This window comes from Castanea sativa, chromosome 12 (assembly GCF_040712315.1).
Source record: "Castanea sativa cultivar Marrone di Chiusa Pesio chromosome 12, ASM4071231v1".
In the NCBI taxonomy this organism is placed as follows: domain Eukaryota; kingdom Viridiplantae; phylum Streptophyta; class Magnoliopsida; order Fagales; family Fagaceae; genus Castanea; species Castanea sativa.
This window is the reverse complement of record NC_134024.1, coordinates 11,460,221-11,478,106: the sequence shown is the minus strand read 5'-3', so window position 1 is coordinate 11,478,106 and position 17,886 is coordinate 11,460,221. Positions and strand designations below refer to the sequence as shown.

At 34.2% G+C, this 17,886-nt stretch overlaps 2 protein-coding genes across 2 annotated transcripts; both read right to left on the bottom strand.

The window, feature by feature from the left end:
- Positions 1–226: 226 nt before the first annotated feature.
- LOC142618550 (uncharacterized) lies at positions 227–8,571 on the bottom strand. Its single transcript, XM_075791499.1, has 14 exons — positions 8,130–8,571; positions 7,234–7,439; positions 6,702–6,772; positions 5,953–6,041; positions 5,674–5,724; positions 5,270–5,365; positions 5,091–5,167; positions 4,063–4,258; positions 2,826–2,900; positions 2,228–2,478; positions 1,935–2,004; positions 1,763–1,858; positions 1,236–1,314; positions 227–1,159 (listed from the first exon to the last, which is right to left on the bottom strand). Exons 1-14 carry the CDS (start codon positions 8,421–8,423, stop codon positions 1,101–1,103), a joined length of 1,710 nt encoding a protein of 569 aa, XP_075647614.1. The 5' UTR covers positions 8,424–8,571; the 3' UTR covers positions 227–1,100.
- A 5,905-nt stretch (positions 8,572–14,476) lies between these two features.
- Positions 14,477–17,527, bottom strand: LOC142619883 (beta-carotene hydroxylase 2, chloroplastic-like). The gene is made up of 7 exons (XM_075793233.1): positions 16,960–17,527; positions 16,813–16,872; positions 16,630–16,701; positions 16,170–16,304; positions 15,885–16,010; positions 15,315–15,371; positions 14,477–14,901 (listed from the first exon to the last, which is right to left on the bottom strand). The coding sequence occupies exons 1-7, from the start codon at positions 17,335–17,337 to the stop codon at positions 14,824–14,826; spliced, it is 906 nt and encodes a 301-aa protein (XP_075649348.1). The 5' UTR covers positions 17,338–17,527; the 3' UTR covers positions 14,477–14,823.
- Positions 17,528–17,886: the final 359 nt, after the last annotated feature.

Sequence of the window (17,886 nt, the reverse complement as noted above, 5' to 3'; positions counted from 1 at the left end):
TGGTCTGTAATGTTAAGTTTTAGGTAATAAAATTTTATTTTTTTAAAAAAAATTAACATTGTACGTATTGAAAATGTTGGGATATTGAAAAAAGTTAAAATTGCTCCTGTGAAGCAGAGGAACTGAAAGCCCAATTTTTATTTTTTTATAAATTTTGGGCTAGTTTTGGGCCAGATTATTAAAACAATACTATCATCACTAATAAAGTCCAAGAAATTGACAAGAAATCAAATCACCATCTTTTCTTTTCTTTCTTTAAAAACTATTTTGATTGGATGGAGGTGGAGTGGGGATTTAAAAATTGAAGTGGCAAGTGGGAAAGGAAATTACATACAAACTGTCTGTCCAAACAAACTTTGTAATGTAGCACTACATTATCCTGTTACACTTGCATCCTCTTTATATGGTGCCTGACAAATTTGAGTGTGGAGTTTCTCTTACAGAGTTTCCATAGAAAACCTGTATAAGAAAAGATAAGATAGTACCCAATACTGGAGTTGTTTGAGGAGTTCCTTACAAGCTTGTTTCTTGAATTCTTTTAACGATAAATGATGATACATTTTCTTGAAATATCCAGCCAATCAACCATTCAAGCCTCTAATAGACTTGAAATGAACTCTGTTGTTCAGTTCCTCACAATACAACAAAACATTCATTCTTTTCTTTTCGTTTTCCTTAAATGGGAACATAGTTCAAGACAAGTTGGGAATGCAAATTCATTACATGGAACACAATTTGCAGTTGCAGCGTCATCAGCTTTCTTCTTGATAGTTCCACTTCCACTTCCACATCCATCCATGTCTATAGAAGAAACTCTCATTACTAATAACATAATTTGCCGGCCACCGGTTTCATCTTTGCATAGCAGAATCAACGGGAAGTCACACAAAAGAAGCTGTCATCTTACAATAAATACCCATGTACCATACCAGACAGAATCAGTGGCAATTGGCAAGACCATCTCACACTTATCTTGGAGAAGTGTATGAATTATCTTCGTCTTGGGGAATCTTCATTCAAAGGTTTGGAATCATGAAATCTCTGAATTTCAAAAATCAATCAAGTAATGTGCAAGAAGGTGCAACATGGAATCTACAAGTTCACTTGTATTGCTGTTGCAACTTATGAAGCACTTTGGGGCCTACAGTAGTAATATCACCTGTTTGTTTAAAGGGTTAAGACAATCGCAAAATGTGATGAAAGAAAATCCAAAGGTAAGCAGTAAAGATCTTTGCCTGGTCCAAGGGTCAAAACAACAACTTGGCGATGGAGGTCCTTGGATATCTGAAACACCAACTTATCAACTACAGCCTCCTGTCAAGCCACAAAAGAACAAGATGGACAATAAATAAAAGGTTGCAAAAGCAAAGAAATCATCTTGTTTGTGACCTATCAATCAATATAACATAGCTGCTTTTTCTTGTAGAGTTGATCTTGTATTTATTCTCTGGAATGAAGACTTCACTTTTGGATTTACACAAAAATGAAGACCTTTAATGAGACAACTCTATTTACTAAGTGAATGTTTTTAGCTGATGTCAACTCTCAGGAGAGAGATCTAGCAACCAGAGACCTTCATAGGAGAGCAAATGGAACACCTAATTCTAAATAATCTCTACAACATTTTTCTCGTGATTTTTAAATCACCAAATTGATCAAAGTAGAGCACAGCAAGTAGTCTTTTACCATTCTGACATCATGAATGACGAGTGACCATCACATATAAAGTCCCTCATTTGTGAAGGTAAGATACAGGTCTTACCAGAGAAGAGATATATTCACACGGTGGGCCATTAATAGAAGCAGCTAAATCACTTCCACTAGCATCCCAAAAACCTTTGTCTCTGGCAGCATAAACCTGACACCATAACTCAAACTGTTAGTTGCCGTTAGCAACTGTAAATAACAAAGATTATGGACCAAGATGACTGTACCGCTGTAACCACAACATGATCTGCATCACTGAGTGCAGTGGCAAATTCATCTTTCAATGCTGCCAGACGACTGCAAAAGAAAAAAGCTACCATAAGCAGAAAGTAAAATGAGTCATATAAAATAATGACTACATTGACAGATGGACCTGTAGCTCTAGCTCAAAGGCCTTCCCTCCTTGTAAAAAGCAAGTTATAGTGGGAGGTCATGGGTTCAGGACCAACCGAGTGCTTAAGTAATTTAACCATTTGGAGAAAAAAAAAAGTGTTTTTGTTCCCATTCTATGTGAGAATACCTGTAAGAATGAGGTTGGAATACCACCCATATAGCCTTGAATGGGAACCTTTGACGTGCTGCTTGAAGAACTGCACGGACTTCTGTTGGATGGTGTGCATAATCATCATATATATGGCATCCACAAATTGTACCAATCATCTCAAAACGTCTGGAAACACCATTGAAACTTTTCAAGTGTAGTCTTACATGACTGATTAGCTCATAATATTGCGTTCTGTCACTAAAAAGTGCCATCACTGTGGCAATAACCTGACAATAACATAAAATAAGATAGCTTAACCCAATAAAGAGAGAAAAATTAAGAGTATATTTGAGGAACTTAAGAGACCAATATCCCAAGAAACTAGAAAGTGAAGCATAGTACACATGCATCAACCTCTAATATTTCCAATCCTAATAATCAAACTATTAAAGAAAAAATTAACAGTCAATCTGCACGTAAAACTCCATCTGACTAACTTACAATACCAACCGACATCAGAAAAAAATAGATGTGATGCAGAAGTTATAACTCTATACGAAATACAAAAAGAAACTGGAGCTTTTGAGCATTAAGATTTTTTTTTTTGTAAAACTAAGTAAACATTTTCACTCACTGCTAATGAATTGAGGACATTATGAACTCCCGAAATCTGTAGACTGATCTCTACCTCTGGAAACTCCCGATGGAACTGCAGATAATCAAGTACTAAATTAGATTAGATGAATGTATTATGTCTTAGAAATTTCATATTTAGAAAAACTCATGTAAACAGTTAAAAGGCACGAATTTCAGAATTTGGATGGCATTCTGGCAGAGGGATTGAACACTCATTGCTAGAGTTGAAGCCGTTTTTCTCGAGACTTTTGTATGATTGGATGGCTGCTATGAGTAGGCCTTCTTTTTCCTCCTTGGAGGAATTTCTGGATTTATGTAATTTTTGTTAGCTCTATAGATTCTTTGGTTCACCACCTGTGTACGGGGTAGTCTGTTTTGCTAATGTATTTTTTGATGCAATAAAATTTCTTATTTTACTGATAAAAACAATTCTGGAAGAGGGAATAAATCACAAGAGCATGCAAAAGACATAGCCTAAACATGCAAGTTGAAACACCTATATTTTTATGAGAACCATCCTAAAATTAAGAAATATTTATAATTCTAGATTAAATTATAATTTAGAGTAACCAGCTCATGCAAAAACGAGTAAAGTTAGAACTGAATCCAAGAAACCGTTTCAAGAACTCTCTTAGGCAGGACTGACACTGGATAATGACCCTTTTTGGTTTAAATCACTCTGTAATAATCGGTATTAAGAACAAGTACTATATAACAAGGAATAGACCCCCACCTCTCCACATTAGTTCTGTAGTCCTTTCTATTTGAGTTATTATTTTCTCCTAATCTTTTTGCTGTTTTGGTTTTTTTATTTTGCTCTGCTTGCAGTGTACCTTATTTCTCAAGGCCCAAATAAAAAGAAAAAGAAAAAAAGGAGGGCGGGGGGGGGGGGGGGAGGATTACTTTAATAATTTAGCGTTTCATATCCATAGAAATAATGAAATTAGATTTTTTAGATCATGCATATCTTTCTTACATTTTGCGAAAGCTTATATTTTCTGGGCACCATTCAATGCTCTCAAAGAAAAGTGAGGCAAATCTAGAAATTATTAATTGAGATGATACATGTCGATATCAAAGAATGTAATTTACCTGCCAAAATTTGTATCATAACTTTGGCAAATCCTTTTCCAAAGACCAAAGAAGCTTCAATATATATGTGCTTTAGCTTTCTATAAATAGGTTGGGTCCACATTAGGGGCAAACAGAGATGTAGAAATAAAATTATAACCCACCAGTGTGTAATCACTGCCGCCATGACAGTTGGGACGAATTGAGGATGCATGCCAATCATTAAGACTTGAGATTCCATAAGTAGTTATTCTGTAATGCTCATCATATAGCTCCAAGTTTGGAGCCGGCATCATACGACTGGAATACTCTGATCCAGTCGTTTGTCTTCTGTGATTTAGCAAAGAACGTGTATCTGGACTGTTGTGTACCTCCCAAGGAAATTCCAAAATTACTATAATAGATAAAATCATATAAGCAGCATTCATGAACTTCTTATACAGCGTTGGTGTTGCAGCATATGAATATGAGGAAGCAATTTGAGGTGGAGAACTTGAGTTTATAGTCTCTGCCTTAAATAGGTTATGGTAACGGGATTATGGGACTCACCATATTGTGGTGAGATGCTGGGCCTTAATCTTTGAAAAAGGTTCATATCACAATCCGACTCACACCATCCATGTGAAGCAACATCATGTAAGTTTAGCTATTTATCACTCATACATTCTAGTTTCTTATGCCTAATTGCTCAAGGAATTTAATAATTCTAACTAGATGCTCATGCTGATAAACTAAAATGAACTTTGAATGAATTGGAGCTTTGTAAATAAAATTATTAGTATTTGTCAAAAAAATTTCTTTGCTTGACTTAGTAAATTGCCGACTTTGAATATATATATATATATATATATGTATGTATGTATGTATGTATGTATATATATATGTATGTATATGTATGTATATGTATATATAAGATCATAGCAAAAAGTTGGCCCAGCCATGAATTGTGTAACTAGTTTTATTTATATAGTTGGTAACAAATCATGATTTGAGGTTTTTGGCTTTTTGCACTGAAAATTAGAGTTAACTGGACCAAATCCTTGGTTATCACACCCCTATACAAGCCTGATCACATACAAACAAGAATTATGTACTTGCAACGAGAAATGAGAAATAAAACTATCAATGCCCCAGAAGTTCTAACTTAGTGCCACCGATTATATCCTTAACAAGACAAGTGGGCGATGGATACCTGTCCCCATATATGATGAGATGTCCACCCACCTTGATTAGATCAAGGAACCTCCTGAAAGTAGATATAACTGCCTCCTAATGTTCAGAGCATAGATTTAATCAGTCTAAACTATGCCTACGAAAATACAGTCTTGTAATATTAGTTCCAATGCATAAAAAGCTTATCAATCAACACACCTTATCTTGAAAGATATCAACATGCTCCCAGTCCAGATTGGTTACTACAGTAATGTAAGGTGATAATCCCAAGAAACAGCCATCGTATTCATCAGCCTACCCTGAACATAAAGTGCACGAGCATAAAGTTGCAATACTCTAGAAACAGACAAAAAAGTTTTTTTTTTTTATCAGTAGAAACAGACAAAAAAGTTACAATTATCAGATCTGTACTGTCCATACAGAAATGTGGAGTGGGATCCAGCAATGGTGATGAAATACCAATCCTTTTTCATTAATAAATTGCTTCATATTTTCACTGAGAGATTCCATTATTTGACAAATGAGAAATTTGAATTTTTCTATTTTCGGGCAGAAACCATGAAACAAAATTCTTCATCAATTCATAGAAGTGGATAGGGTACCTCCAGCACAAAATTTTGACCACCACCTGAAATAATATTTCCTTCTGGAAACTGCAAAAGGATAGCTTTGATTAATTCCAGCATCTAGTGATATCATGAAAAGTGTCTCAACTACAGAAAACAAGCCAATCAAGTAGTGGAACCAATTGCAAATGCGAAGTTCAAAGAAAAGGAGAAAGCATTATGAGAACTCATTGGAGCGTATAGCCAAATAATAAAAGATACCCATGTGTGTAAAATTAAGCTCTACTGCAGAGCTGCTCAAAGTAAAGTAGAAACCTGTGGGACATGTGCTCCAATTACAGCTGTAAGATCATCGCCCATTGCTTTCAAAACATAAGCCAGCATACTTGCTGTTGTACTCTTGCCTGCAAAAACGATAATGTGTATACTTCTTTCAAGGAAAATGAAGATTAATAAGGGTGGTAACTTACTAAATAGGATAGAAGATAAAATATGCTAACTTGATTTTTTGTTCGGCTCACTATCAGAAGTGTACTCAAGTGAAATAAAACATATTAGTTGCTCAATTCAACTTATTTGCAGTATTGAAAGTTTGTTGTTGGAAATTTAAGCAAGCTAGTAGTAACACTTAATTGAGATAGGAAGATTCAATATAAATCTCTAATAAATTGATTGGTTAAACTTACATTCACAAACTCACTGGGTATGTGCGTAAACTAACCACTTAAAAAAATAAAATAAATCTTAAACTATAATGATAGTTCCAATGTTTACATAATTGCAATCTTGGTCTCCGATTACAATAGAAAAAAAAATATTTAACCTAATCTTCATAACTTGGTTGATTCAGTACAAAAGAAAATTTATGATTCTAAATCCACACCTAATCAACCAAGCAATATTTCATATATTATGGTGTAATAGATCAGAGAACAACTAATCAAAGTCCTATATTAAATATACAAAGTGAGCTACAAGTTAAAAAATCAATTTTAGAGTTTAGAGAAGTCTGTATGAATTACAATTTGTATGAACCACTGAACTACAGCCTATAATATTATTACCATGGCTACCACTAACAGCAATAAGCTTGTAGCACTCTGTTAGCCTTCCCAGCCAATAATCCCGTTTGTGTCTGTAAATAAGGGGTTAAGGGAAAATCAAGTAAACCAATGTACTATATTTCATAAATCAAACATTGAAAAATTCTATCATCTGCCTAGTGAAACAAACAGTTAGACAAGTTGAACTACAAAGTTAACCAATCTACTAATGGCTAACACAGGGAATTACTTTTTGTTATTTTGGATTAGTAAGTTACACACGCACCTGGTGGGCTAAAAACCCATGACCTCACTGGTCCAACTAGCACTTGCAAGGGGAGGAGGTGCCAGTTGAGATAGAGCTCATTGGCAACATTGAAAAGTACTTTTATTGATCTAATGAGGAAATTTCAAAGAAATTTTTCCTTTCAAAAGCAGACCATAGGATTCCAAATGTGAATACATTGAAAAGGAGCCAAAGTACTTACACACGCACACACAAAAAGGTATTGTAGCCAAAAATGCCAAATTTGACACATATTGATGTACTCACACAGGCACTCCAGCAGACTTTGCGTGCAAAATCTCCACATTGTCATGAGGAATAGCACTTGAAACAACAATCGCATTAGGTAATCTTGACCCATCACTCCCTTTCAAATTCAAAACCGAATGACCAATATGCAAACGTGCACCGGCCTCTTGCAGGCCGTCCATGTAGCTGCTCCATTTAACATCCGAGCCACTAACCTCAAAACCCTATAATCAATTCACACTATTAATATTCAAAACCTAAGAAATATTCACTTGTAACACCTTGAAATTAACAAGCAACACAATTAAAATTCCGTCAAACATGTTTCTACGGTTCAGCCAATGAAAAGATTATTGAAAAATTAATAAATTAATTTGGTTTCTAAAAAAAAATTCATTTGAATTGTAAAACAAACAGAACGAAACAAAAACAAAGTTCCATCTTTTTTATTTGGGCATAAGATGGGATATAAAATTTTCAATCTTTAAGCTTTCATTATCCAGTAACAAGGTCCAAGATGCAATGAATTTTACTCTACTACTTATAAAAAAAAAAATAAAAAATACAAACTCTACTAAACTCAAAACGATTCTATGCCTTAGTTAAGTTGAAACAAAATCAGGAGACTCAAAATTATATTTTTCTTCACTTTCCAAAATTTTCTAGTGATCCAAACAGAATGTAAACTGTAAAGCCCATTTGTTATCAACTTCAATACATAACTATTTTGGCATTGTCAAGTTGAGCTTCTGTCATCCTCTAGAAACAAACAAAACTGATTCTTTTCACTTCACTTCTCTTATCTTCTCTACTTTTCTTTGTTCTTTCATTTTAACTTTCCTTTTTCTTTTTCCACTTTCTCGGAAACCAAACATGGCATTAGACTTAAAAAAAAAAAAAACACACACACTTACTTGTTTGAGAGCAAGCATTGCCAGTGCAGACAATCCACAACCTCCAATACCTACAAAGTGAATCCAACCCTTTCGACCATTTTCCGATTGAAACGGTTCTTGATTTTGAGTTTCCTTGACCGTACATTTTATGCTACTGATTTTACCCAAAGCAGGGACAGATGGTGGAGTGTGATTGGTTGTGGACCAGAGAGGAGTACTTCTGCGACGTATGGGAAAGTAGGGCTTTGGCTTCTCGAGAAAATCTGATGGAAAACGAAGGGAGTTGGACTGAGATAGTACCGGAAAATCCATGATTTTCCCGGGAAAGTGACAGTGTTGAAAACAGGGAGATCATATTTATTATTGGGCCTAAAAAGAAAGAGTGGTGGTTGTAATAGGCCCAATGAATTGGGCCGAGTTCAGACTATGGTCCATTTCAGCCTCTCAGCCTAATTTGCTATGCCCAGTAATGCAGATGCTCTATAAATTAACCATTTGTTTTAACTTTTAATGATGTGTTTCAATTCGCTTAATAAGATTTGAGATTTGATCTCCACTCATGTCAAAAATTAATTGGTATTTTAATCTAATGATAAAGAATAATCATTATGAAACATTTAATTTGACTTAATTTACTTTTGAATAAAATAAACTAAAATAAAAGAACTTATTTAAACATATCAATAAATATTTTATGCATTCGAAATCTACATCATCACTCTTATAATATAATGAGCTGAAAATTCTTGTTGGCATGTCACGTTGACTTAGAGATATTTTAATAAATATTTTATGCATCTGAAATCTACATCATCCCTTTTATCTTGTTTTGATTTTAAACCCTAACACAACGTGTTAAAGCTGGTTGACACAATATGACCCATATGACACGCTTAATAAACATGTCATGTTGAGTTGACACAAATGCAACACCACCAGTTTCAACATGCTTAATAATAAATAGGTTGTATTAGGTTAACACAAATACAATCCATTTAACCCACTTCAAACACAACCCATTTCAACCTATTTGAATAATTAATATTTTTTTTAATTTAATAACCAACCATTTTAAACAAAATCATAACTCATAACATTTAAAACAAAATAAATATTTAATTGTTGTTCAAGTTAAACAAGTGGTGTTAAAATTGGTCATTTTGTATCTACACAAATAAGTAAACATGTCTAATCTTGTGATCATGGGTTAACCGAGTTAACCCACAATGGACACGTTTTTTATTGTGTCAATTTCATGTTGACCTAATTTGACCCAAATTCATAAAGCAAAACCCTAACCCTTGTGTTGTGTTTGCAAGTTGAGATTCACACATGAGAAGAAGTAAGATGCATGTATTGAGTGGCCTAGTTGGTTAGATACCGGGCCGACAAGTCTCAGGACTTGAGTTCTAGTTTCAACAACTAGTTGTGTATTGGTGCTTCTTATATCTCATCTCCATCTCAAATGGTTCAAAGAAAATAAGTAAGTTTCTTACAGACCGAGAGTATAGAGTCTCACTCCTCTTCCACCTTTTTTTTTTCTACCAAAAAAAAAAAAAAAAATCAAGTGATTCGAGTCCACCTTCTCCAAACGCAGACCCACCATAAAACTCATCGGTTGAGTTATGACTAATAAGATGACACGGAGATAAGATAACACACCCTTTCCTTTTTCTTTGTTGGTCAAAATGCTGGCCTTTTCTCCCCATTTCCAGAGCATAAAGTGGGAGACCAAAGATACAACATGGGCCCAAATTCCACTCAAATGGATGTTTGTCGTTCTAAATGTTCTTGGGCGGTGGGGAAAATCCGCTGTCTAAACTCTGACGAAGTCCACATTCAAACTTTAAGAAAAAATAAATACTCCAATTATTAAAGAAGTGCCAATATTATAAAGCCACGTACATTGTGAGATAGTGATTAACAAACACAATTTTTGTTCACATCATATTAAAATGACACATTGTTATCTATTTAATAAAAAATATATATGATTGATTTTCACTTTAATCTATCACCGACACTATTTGTGGTCTTTTATTATCAGTTTTACCTATAACTTTAACAATTATGAAAAAAAATTGTCAACAAAATTATGCGTCTAAACTTATTGACTTTTAAAATGTAAAAAAAAAGAAAAGAAAGATTAATCTTAGTGCAAATTAACACAATTACGTATGGACATAACACCGAGCCTAGTTGCTTGGAACACTTGCTAGGTAGGCCTTTTCCCTAAGCAACTTTAAACCTCCTCTATTGGCAAATAGTATATCACATCAAACTTGAGCTCTTCGTTATGGAAAAAATACTAACATCATATAATTTACATAATTTTTGTTATAACTCGTCATATAAACACGATTCATTACACATTTATTGTTTATAACTTATTACATGACGAATTGTAATAAAAATGGCGTAATTTTACGTGATTCTCGCTTTGATTATAGTCATGAAAATGTATATATTACAAACACAAACAGTAAATTTTTTGTCCTCAACAATAGTTCTTCGGAATAATTGATTGCTTACTGTTCATAGAACCTGGAACATGGTCAACTATATATGATATTGGATGGTCCACCTTGCCATCTTTATGCAAATTTTTCGGTTGTAGTCAATATCAAAATGAAGATAAGTTTACTATAAAATGCGCATTTTGATGTCGGAAGCAATATATAATTATATACATAAAATAATTGGATGAATTGATCAAAACTTTCTTCTTTCTTTTTTTTAATCTTCCGACCAAGAAGATCTGGTCTTTTTGAGTTTGGACCTTTTTAATTAAATTAATAGACATAATCTCATAACTACGTGGGACTTTTTCTCAAAATTTGACAGGTATTGAATTTGCAATTTGGAAAGCCCACTAAAAGTGAAGTGCATGAACCACTTATGTTTCGTTTTTGCATTGGAGAACAAAGTTGGAGGACCCCAAATGGGAATGCTAGAGCTATATGTAATCCACACGTAGCCATATCTAGAACAAAAATGGCCGGTAGGTTTATACTTTACAAGGTGTCCCACAAAAAACTTGATTGGGGTTGCCCATGGTCCATAGAGCATGCACATTAACAAATTAGATTAGATACCTCTATGATCAATGGCTCTATCATTGTATAAAATTCTCCTACTTTATGAATTCTGATTTGCATTTTATTAATACGGCCATGTGGTCCAATGATGGAGTAGTCTCTTTTTACCATATAAACCTAGAAGGTAGAAAGTAGGCGAACTTTGATTTGGCTTAGCTTTTGAATATGGGTTTAAGTTGGGGAAGTCCAGTACGAATCTCGCATCAACACGGAGAGTGAAAAGGACTAGTGATGCGTCTCAAAATCGCACTTGAGTCAACGAACTTGCAAAAGAGAATGGATAGGCTAACCAAGTATAACGATGTATGATTCTGAATCACAAAAGTAGGTAAATTTGGGGTGATGTGATGAGTGCGGAAAATGACTCAAATGTTTGTGCTAAACGTATTGGCCCTAAAGTTTTGTGAAGGAGTTAATGAGAAGTTGATTTTTGTGAGATACGTTAGCCTCAAGATGAGGTTGGAGCTTTTAGGCCTTAATGCCAATTTAGAGGTACCGTGTTAAAGACCTTGTAACTGAATTGACACATTCCCATGCATAAAATGCTTGGGGGTTTAGAGGGAAAAATGTTCGAGTTATGGGATTAACAACATATTGTAATTATTTTTTTTAAAAAAGAGGTATTGTCAAAACTCTCATTTTTTCAAGAAAAATACCACTTTCATTGGTGGGTATTTGACTAAGCTATAGCCTTGAGAATTGGAGTTTGTGGGCATATTCTTGTACATGCTAAATTTATTGGCCTTAAAAGTTTTGTGAAGGAGTTAATGAGAAGTTAATTTTTGTGAGATATGTTATACCTCTTGAGGCTGGAGCTTTTAGGCCTTGATGCTAATTTACAGGTGCTGTCAAAACTCTCATTTTTTCAAGAAAAGTACCAATTTCATTCAAGGAAGTCAATACCGTACCGGAGGCTGTACCGGTTTGGTCACCGGTACGATATATTTCGGATACCAGTCAATACCGGTGTACCGTTTCGGGTTTACCGCTATTTTATATATACACACACACACACACACACACACACACACACACACCAAAATCTTTAGAACCATGTTTATAAACATATAATATTTCACTTATATTATAGTAAATATAAAAGTTTATTATAAAACATTACCTCAATTCAGAACAAATTATTCATAGTTTTAGACTTTAGTATCAAATAAAAGAAAAAAAAAACACAATATAAAAAATAGAAAACTTAGTTGTTCATTGCATACTAAGAAAACAAATAATACTAAGAAGTTAATGTAAATAAGTTACCATTATGCCTTTACAAAAATTCAAAAATTACAAAACTAAAAAAAAAAAAAAAAAAAGCTTTTTTCTGTACCGGCCGGTATTGCCTGAAATTGGCCGGTACGACCGGTACGCAGCCGGTACGGCCGGTATTTTTTCCGGTACAATATAGAAGTGTACCGGTACCGGTGCACTAGCCGGTACGGCCGGTACCGGTGCGGTATCGACCACATTGATTTCATTAGTGGGTATTTGACTTCAGGTATAGCCTTGTTCGTGGGCATATTCTTGTACATGCTAAATTTATTCGTCCTAAAGTTTTTGAAGAAGTTAATGAGAAGTTGATTTTTGTGAGATACGTGATGCCTCTTGAGGGTAAAGCTTTTTGGCCATAATGCCAATTTAGAGGTACTGTCAAAACTCTTATTGGTTTTTTCTTTTAAGGGAAATGCGACCCCAAGCCTTGTTAAAATTTATGAGATTGTGAAATTCATAATTAAATGGTGATGGGTAATTTCCATATGGAGAACATAAAGGAACCTTGATTGTTAAGGCTGTAATTTACGTTGAGTCATTTTTTTTTTTGTAATTAACACCTGAAACGGTAATTTTATACCAATATTATCCAAATAGTCTTTTTTTTTTTTGGGCTAAATAATATTATCCAAATGGTCAATTGATACAACACTTTTTCATATTTTACCAAATGTTTAATTGTAATTTTAAAAAGACACATTTTTCAAAAAATACTAATTCAACCGAACATTAGTGATGCAAAGTTAGGATGGGTCAACAAAGAGCTTGACAGTACAGTGGATTTCATTTCACAATGGAAAAACCTTTTATGGTGGAATAATACCTACCTAAATAAAGAAAAGGTGGGTGACTGTAAGTAATACCAAACGACTTTAAAAGCTTGATTGTGTTTAGAATTGATAATTTTTCCTCTAGTCCCTCAAAATTTTCAATTCTTGCCAAGCTTTAAGTGTATTCACCCTTGATATAAATTAAATAGGTTTATGATAAAAATTGAAACCCTAAGTCCTTTCAATTTCTCTTGCATCATAAAATTGAGATTTCCTTCCCAATTCAAGCATGCAACAGAAAATTGTGTTTTTGGCCCATTTCAATCTTGTACTGCAGAGTTTCAAATTCTTTTGATTAAGTAACTGATAAAGCATTTTATAATCAGATTACAGACATGAGTTTGAATCTCATTTATACAAAAAAAAAAAAAATATTTATACATTAATATGGTAATAAAGAACAAGTATCATAAAGTAAAAATAAATAAATAAATAAATAGCTAGTTTAAAATATATCTCATAATTAAAATGTTTGGTATATGTTCAAGCCTTTTGTTTTATTTTTTGTTTTATTTTGGAGGAAATGAGAGATTCAAACTGGTCAACCTTAACAAGTATTGGTTAAGGTGAACTTTGACGGCGCAATTTTCACGAAGGAAGGAAAGTCCGATATTGGGGTGGTTATCTGAGATACTCAAGGCAATGTATTAGCTTCACTATCACAGGTGTTACCTCAGCTCCATAACCCACTAGAGATTGAAGCAAGAGCAGCGTCCTCAACGCTACCGCTAGCTGCAGAATTGGGCTTCAATCGGGTTGTCCTTGAAGGTGACTCACAAGTGTTGATGAATGCCTTAGTTGATGATACACCATTTTTATCCACGGATGGTTTACTAATTGATGATGTTAGATTCAATGCAACGTTGTTTACAAATTTACACTACTCTCATGTTAAGAGGGAGGGTAATATGGTCGCTCATAGTTTAGCTCATTATGCTTTAAGTATTTCAAATTTTGTCGTGTGGATGAAAAATGTTCTACCACCTTTTCTTTCAATTGTATTGTCAGACATTGCTGGTTTACCTTAAATAAAGTTCGATTACTTGACTCTCAAAAAAAAAAAAAAACTGATTTTACCCTTCCAATTAAATCATGCACCACAAAATTTAGTCTAAGTACTGACTAAATTGCAAAATTTTAAAAATAAATAAAATACTGATTGAGGTGTGACAATTTTAAGAAATATCATCTACTAGTTTGGGATTTTGTACAAGAGCCAAGTACAGTCTACTCCAGCGAGTAATCAAATTCAGTGGGATTCTAGAATCCCATTACTGTATATCTTTTTTATTCTGATCATTGATCCCACTAAATATAACACTCACAAAAACACAAGTAAAATTTTTGTAAAAGCCTCCTTAATCTACTGTTTCATTCTCTTGCCTCTTTTCATATCATTGTAATAAGACAGTAAATGAGAGCCTCAAAATCTTTTGATATTTATCACTGCACTGTTTGCCCACTCTGATAATTGTGCTTGGAAACGAGGTCCCCCGGACTAATTTGTCATGAACCACTATTTGATTTGATTCTCCTATTAATCTCCTTTTCCAACTCTTCCAGACCTCCCACTTCTTCCAGTTCCTGCACCACAATGCACAAGATCAGCCACCTGCCTCTGTATTAAACTTTTTATTTTTAATTTTTTAGTGCAGTGTCTAGGACTTTTAGACTCATAACTAATCACAAGATGAGTATAACCTTGCTCCATAGAAAAAACTAGCATACTCCCGGAGTAATTCTCCGGGCTCTCACAAAGAGGGCGGGCTTCACATGTGAGACCCATCATGGGGCTCACTCCCTTAATGAGAGCTTGAAGCACTGCTCTACGAATATGTAAGAATTGCTTATGTTCCACATACATTGAGTAAGAAATTTCTTGAAAATGATCTCAAATTGTTGGTTAAGAGACTTAAAACTCAAAACCAACCTCTTTAAGATTGCATCAGTAATAAACTTACAAAGAAAACCAATTCTTTTAACTTTAAAAGGCATACCTTAGGTCCCAGAAACAACCCATATGGCACACCATCGAACAGGTCCATATGGTGGAGCTACAGAAAAAAGATCACCAAAAAAAAAAAAAAATCTTGACCGTTAGATTCTGTTAGAGAAAAAAACCATTACAAAAATTAAAATTATTTTGGGCAAATTACAACTTAGCCTAAAATTTTAGTTGTCTACTATTAGTTTGAAATTTGACACTTTAGCTATTTGAAATTTGACCGAAATTTAAGTTTTCTTAATTTGAAATCCTACTATGCAAGTGTTTAATTGGATTCTTTTTTATCTTATTTGATATTATATTTTTATATTTTTTTAATGTTTTTGGAAAGACAAGACATAAAAGCCGAGTAAAATTACATATTTAGCCATACTTTTAATAAATGTGAAATATAAAAATCTAATTAATCTAATTTTAGGTAGATAAAATGTTAAATTTTAAACTACAATTAACAGTCTGCTAATCCAGCTGGGATAAATTGTAATTTGCTCGATTTTTTTAATAAACATTTGGTACATCGACAATAAAAAATAATTGGTTTGTACGAGTGGTGAGTATTTACCTGGTGAGCTGCAGCAACCTTACGAAAGTAGGGCACGTTGGCAATGGGCCCCACTGGGAATCTTTTGTGAACCAGGCCATCGTGTACAAACATGTAAGCCATGCCAAACACTGTAATTCCAAGACCCTGTACAAAGTCCAAAAATGTCAATATGAGAAATTTACAGGGTCATTTTCGGTCACACATGAAGAATAATTTGCAATCCCCAGTTAATTAAGTACGATTAAACCGTTAACCACGGAATATTAAATAAAATTCAGAAAGATAAGAGAGAGAGAGACTTACAGCACCAAAACATAGACCAGGAACAAGTCCTTTGTGGAAGAAGCCATAGGAAAGGAGAGCAATAGCTGGGCCAGCGTTGATAATGGCGAAAACATCGTTGAGCTCGAATGGTCCTTCTCTTGGTCGATGATGGGACTGCAAATACCAACAAAAAAACTATCTTGCTTATATTCTTCGATTAAATTCAAACGTATAAGACATTGAATTTAATTGTTTTGAAATAATTAATGTTTTTATTTTATTTTATCAGGAAGCAATTAATGTTTTTAATTTATTATATATGTCAGTACAATTATATGTTTAAATTTAATTAAAACGATAAAGGAACTGTACGATGTTTTGGCATACTTCCACGTCGTGTCATTTTATATATGTGGACTCTGTTTTTTCAACTGTATTATTTGAAAACTGTTTCCAGAAAAATGTTTTCAAGCCTCTGATAGAGATATTGAAAGCAAACCTCGTGCATATGCCACAGGGAAGCGTGCCAGAGAGCTTTGTGAGCCCATCTTGCCCAAAATTCCATTCCCACCTGAAAATCAAAATTACCCAATTCGATTCAGCTACAAAATCACCTAAAGATTACAACTTTTTGAATTTCCAATCACTTAAAATTTCCCAAAGAAAAGATAAGAGAACTTACAGCAGCACCAACAGATAGAGCAAATGTACCTAACATTTCAGACATAGGCACTTCCCCACCCTATACCAAAAACAAAACCCAATTTTCACTACTAAATATAATATACACAAATACATAATCTTTGAGAGAGAGAGGCAGAGAAAGTACCTCCATTTGCCAAGAAAATCTATAATAAACAGCCATGACAGCCATGGAAGTAATACCAAAGGTAGACATAACAGCAGCCACTAGATAAGTGAACCTCTCGGATCTTTTCCTGGCCAACTTCTCTGCCACACGTGGAGATGGGATCTGAAATTTAGTCAGGCCATCAGAGTCTTCATCTTTAGGATTCACCAACTGGGTACTTTGTTTTTGGTCCTCCAAGATCACATAGACGGTTAAGCAAGCTTTTCTTCTGGTTTTTTTCATTGTGCTGTGGCGGAGAACTGAGGGAGCAAAGAGGGTTGTGGGTTTTGGGAGGTGAGAGTGTTGGAAGAGACGGAAGGGCTTGGGGGTTATGGAGGCGGAGAGTCCAGCCGCCATGGGAGCAATTGGGGTGAGCTTGAGACTTTGCAAAAAGCTGTGAGAGAGAGAGAGAGAGAGAGTGTGTGTGAGTGTGTGTGTGTGTGAGAGAGATTGTGTGGAATGTTGTGGACAGTGTATGGTGTTCTGGGTTTGGCGTTTCGAGTGAAGGGGTTAAATACTCCAAATGCACAGAGACCACATCTTCTCTGAACGTGCGATCTCATCATAGGAATATTTAACCACTTGTGGAAACTATGTGGAAAATGATGCAAATACCAATTGCCACCATTCTTTTTCTTTATTTCCTTTAATGACATTCTTAAGCATCGTTGGACATTTGCCTATTTTGCTAAAATTGAAAATTTTTTACTAGATAAAGGAGAAAATTAACTGAAATAATATAGTAAAACTCATGAATAGTATCAAAAAGTGTAGTAGACTCATGAATAGTAGCAAAAATAAGCTGATAAAAATAATTTTTGCTACACACATTTAAGTATTCATTTAGCATGATTAATTTTGCTAACTTATTTTATTATTTAGCTTATTTTTGTAATTATATTGGGT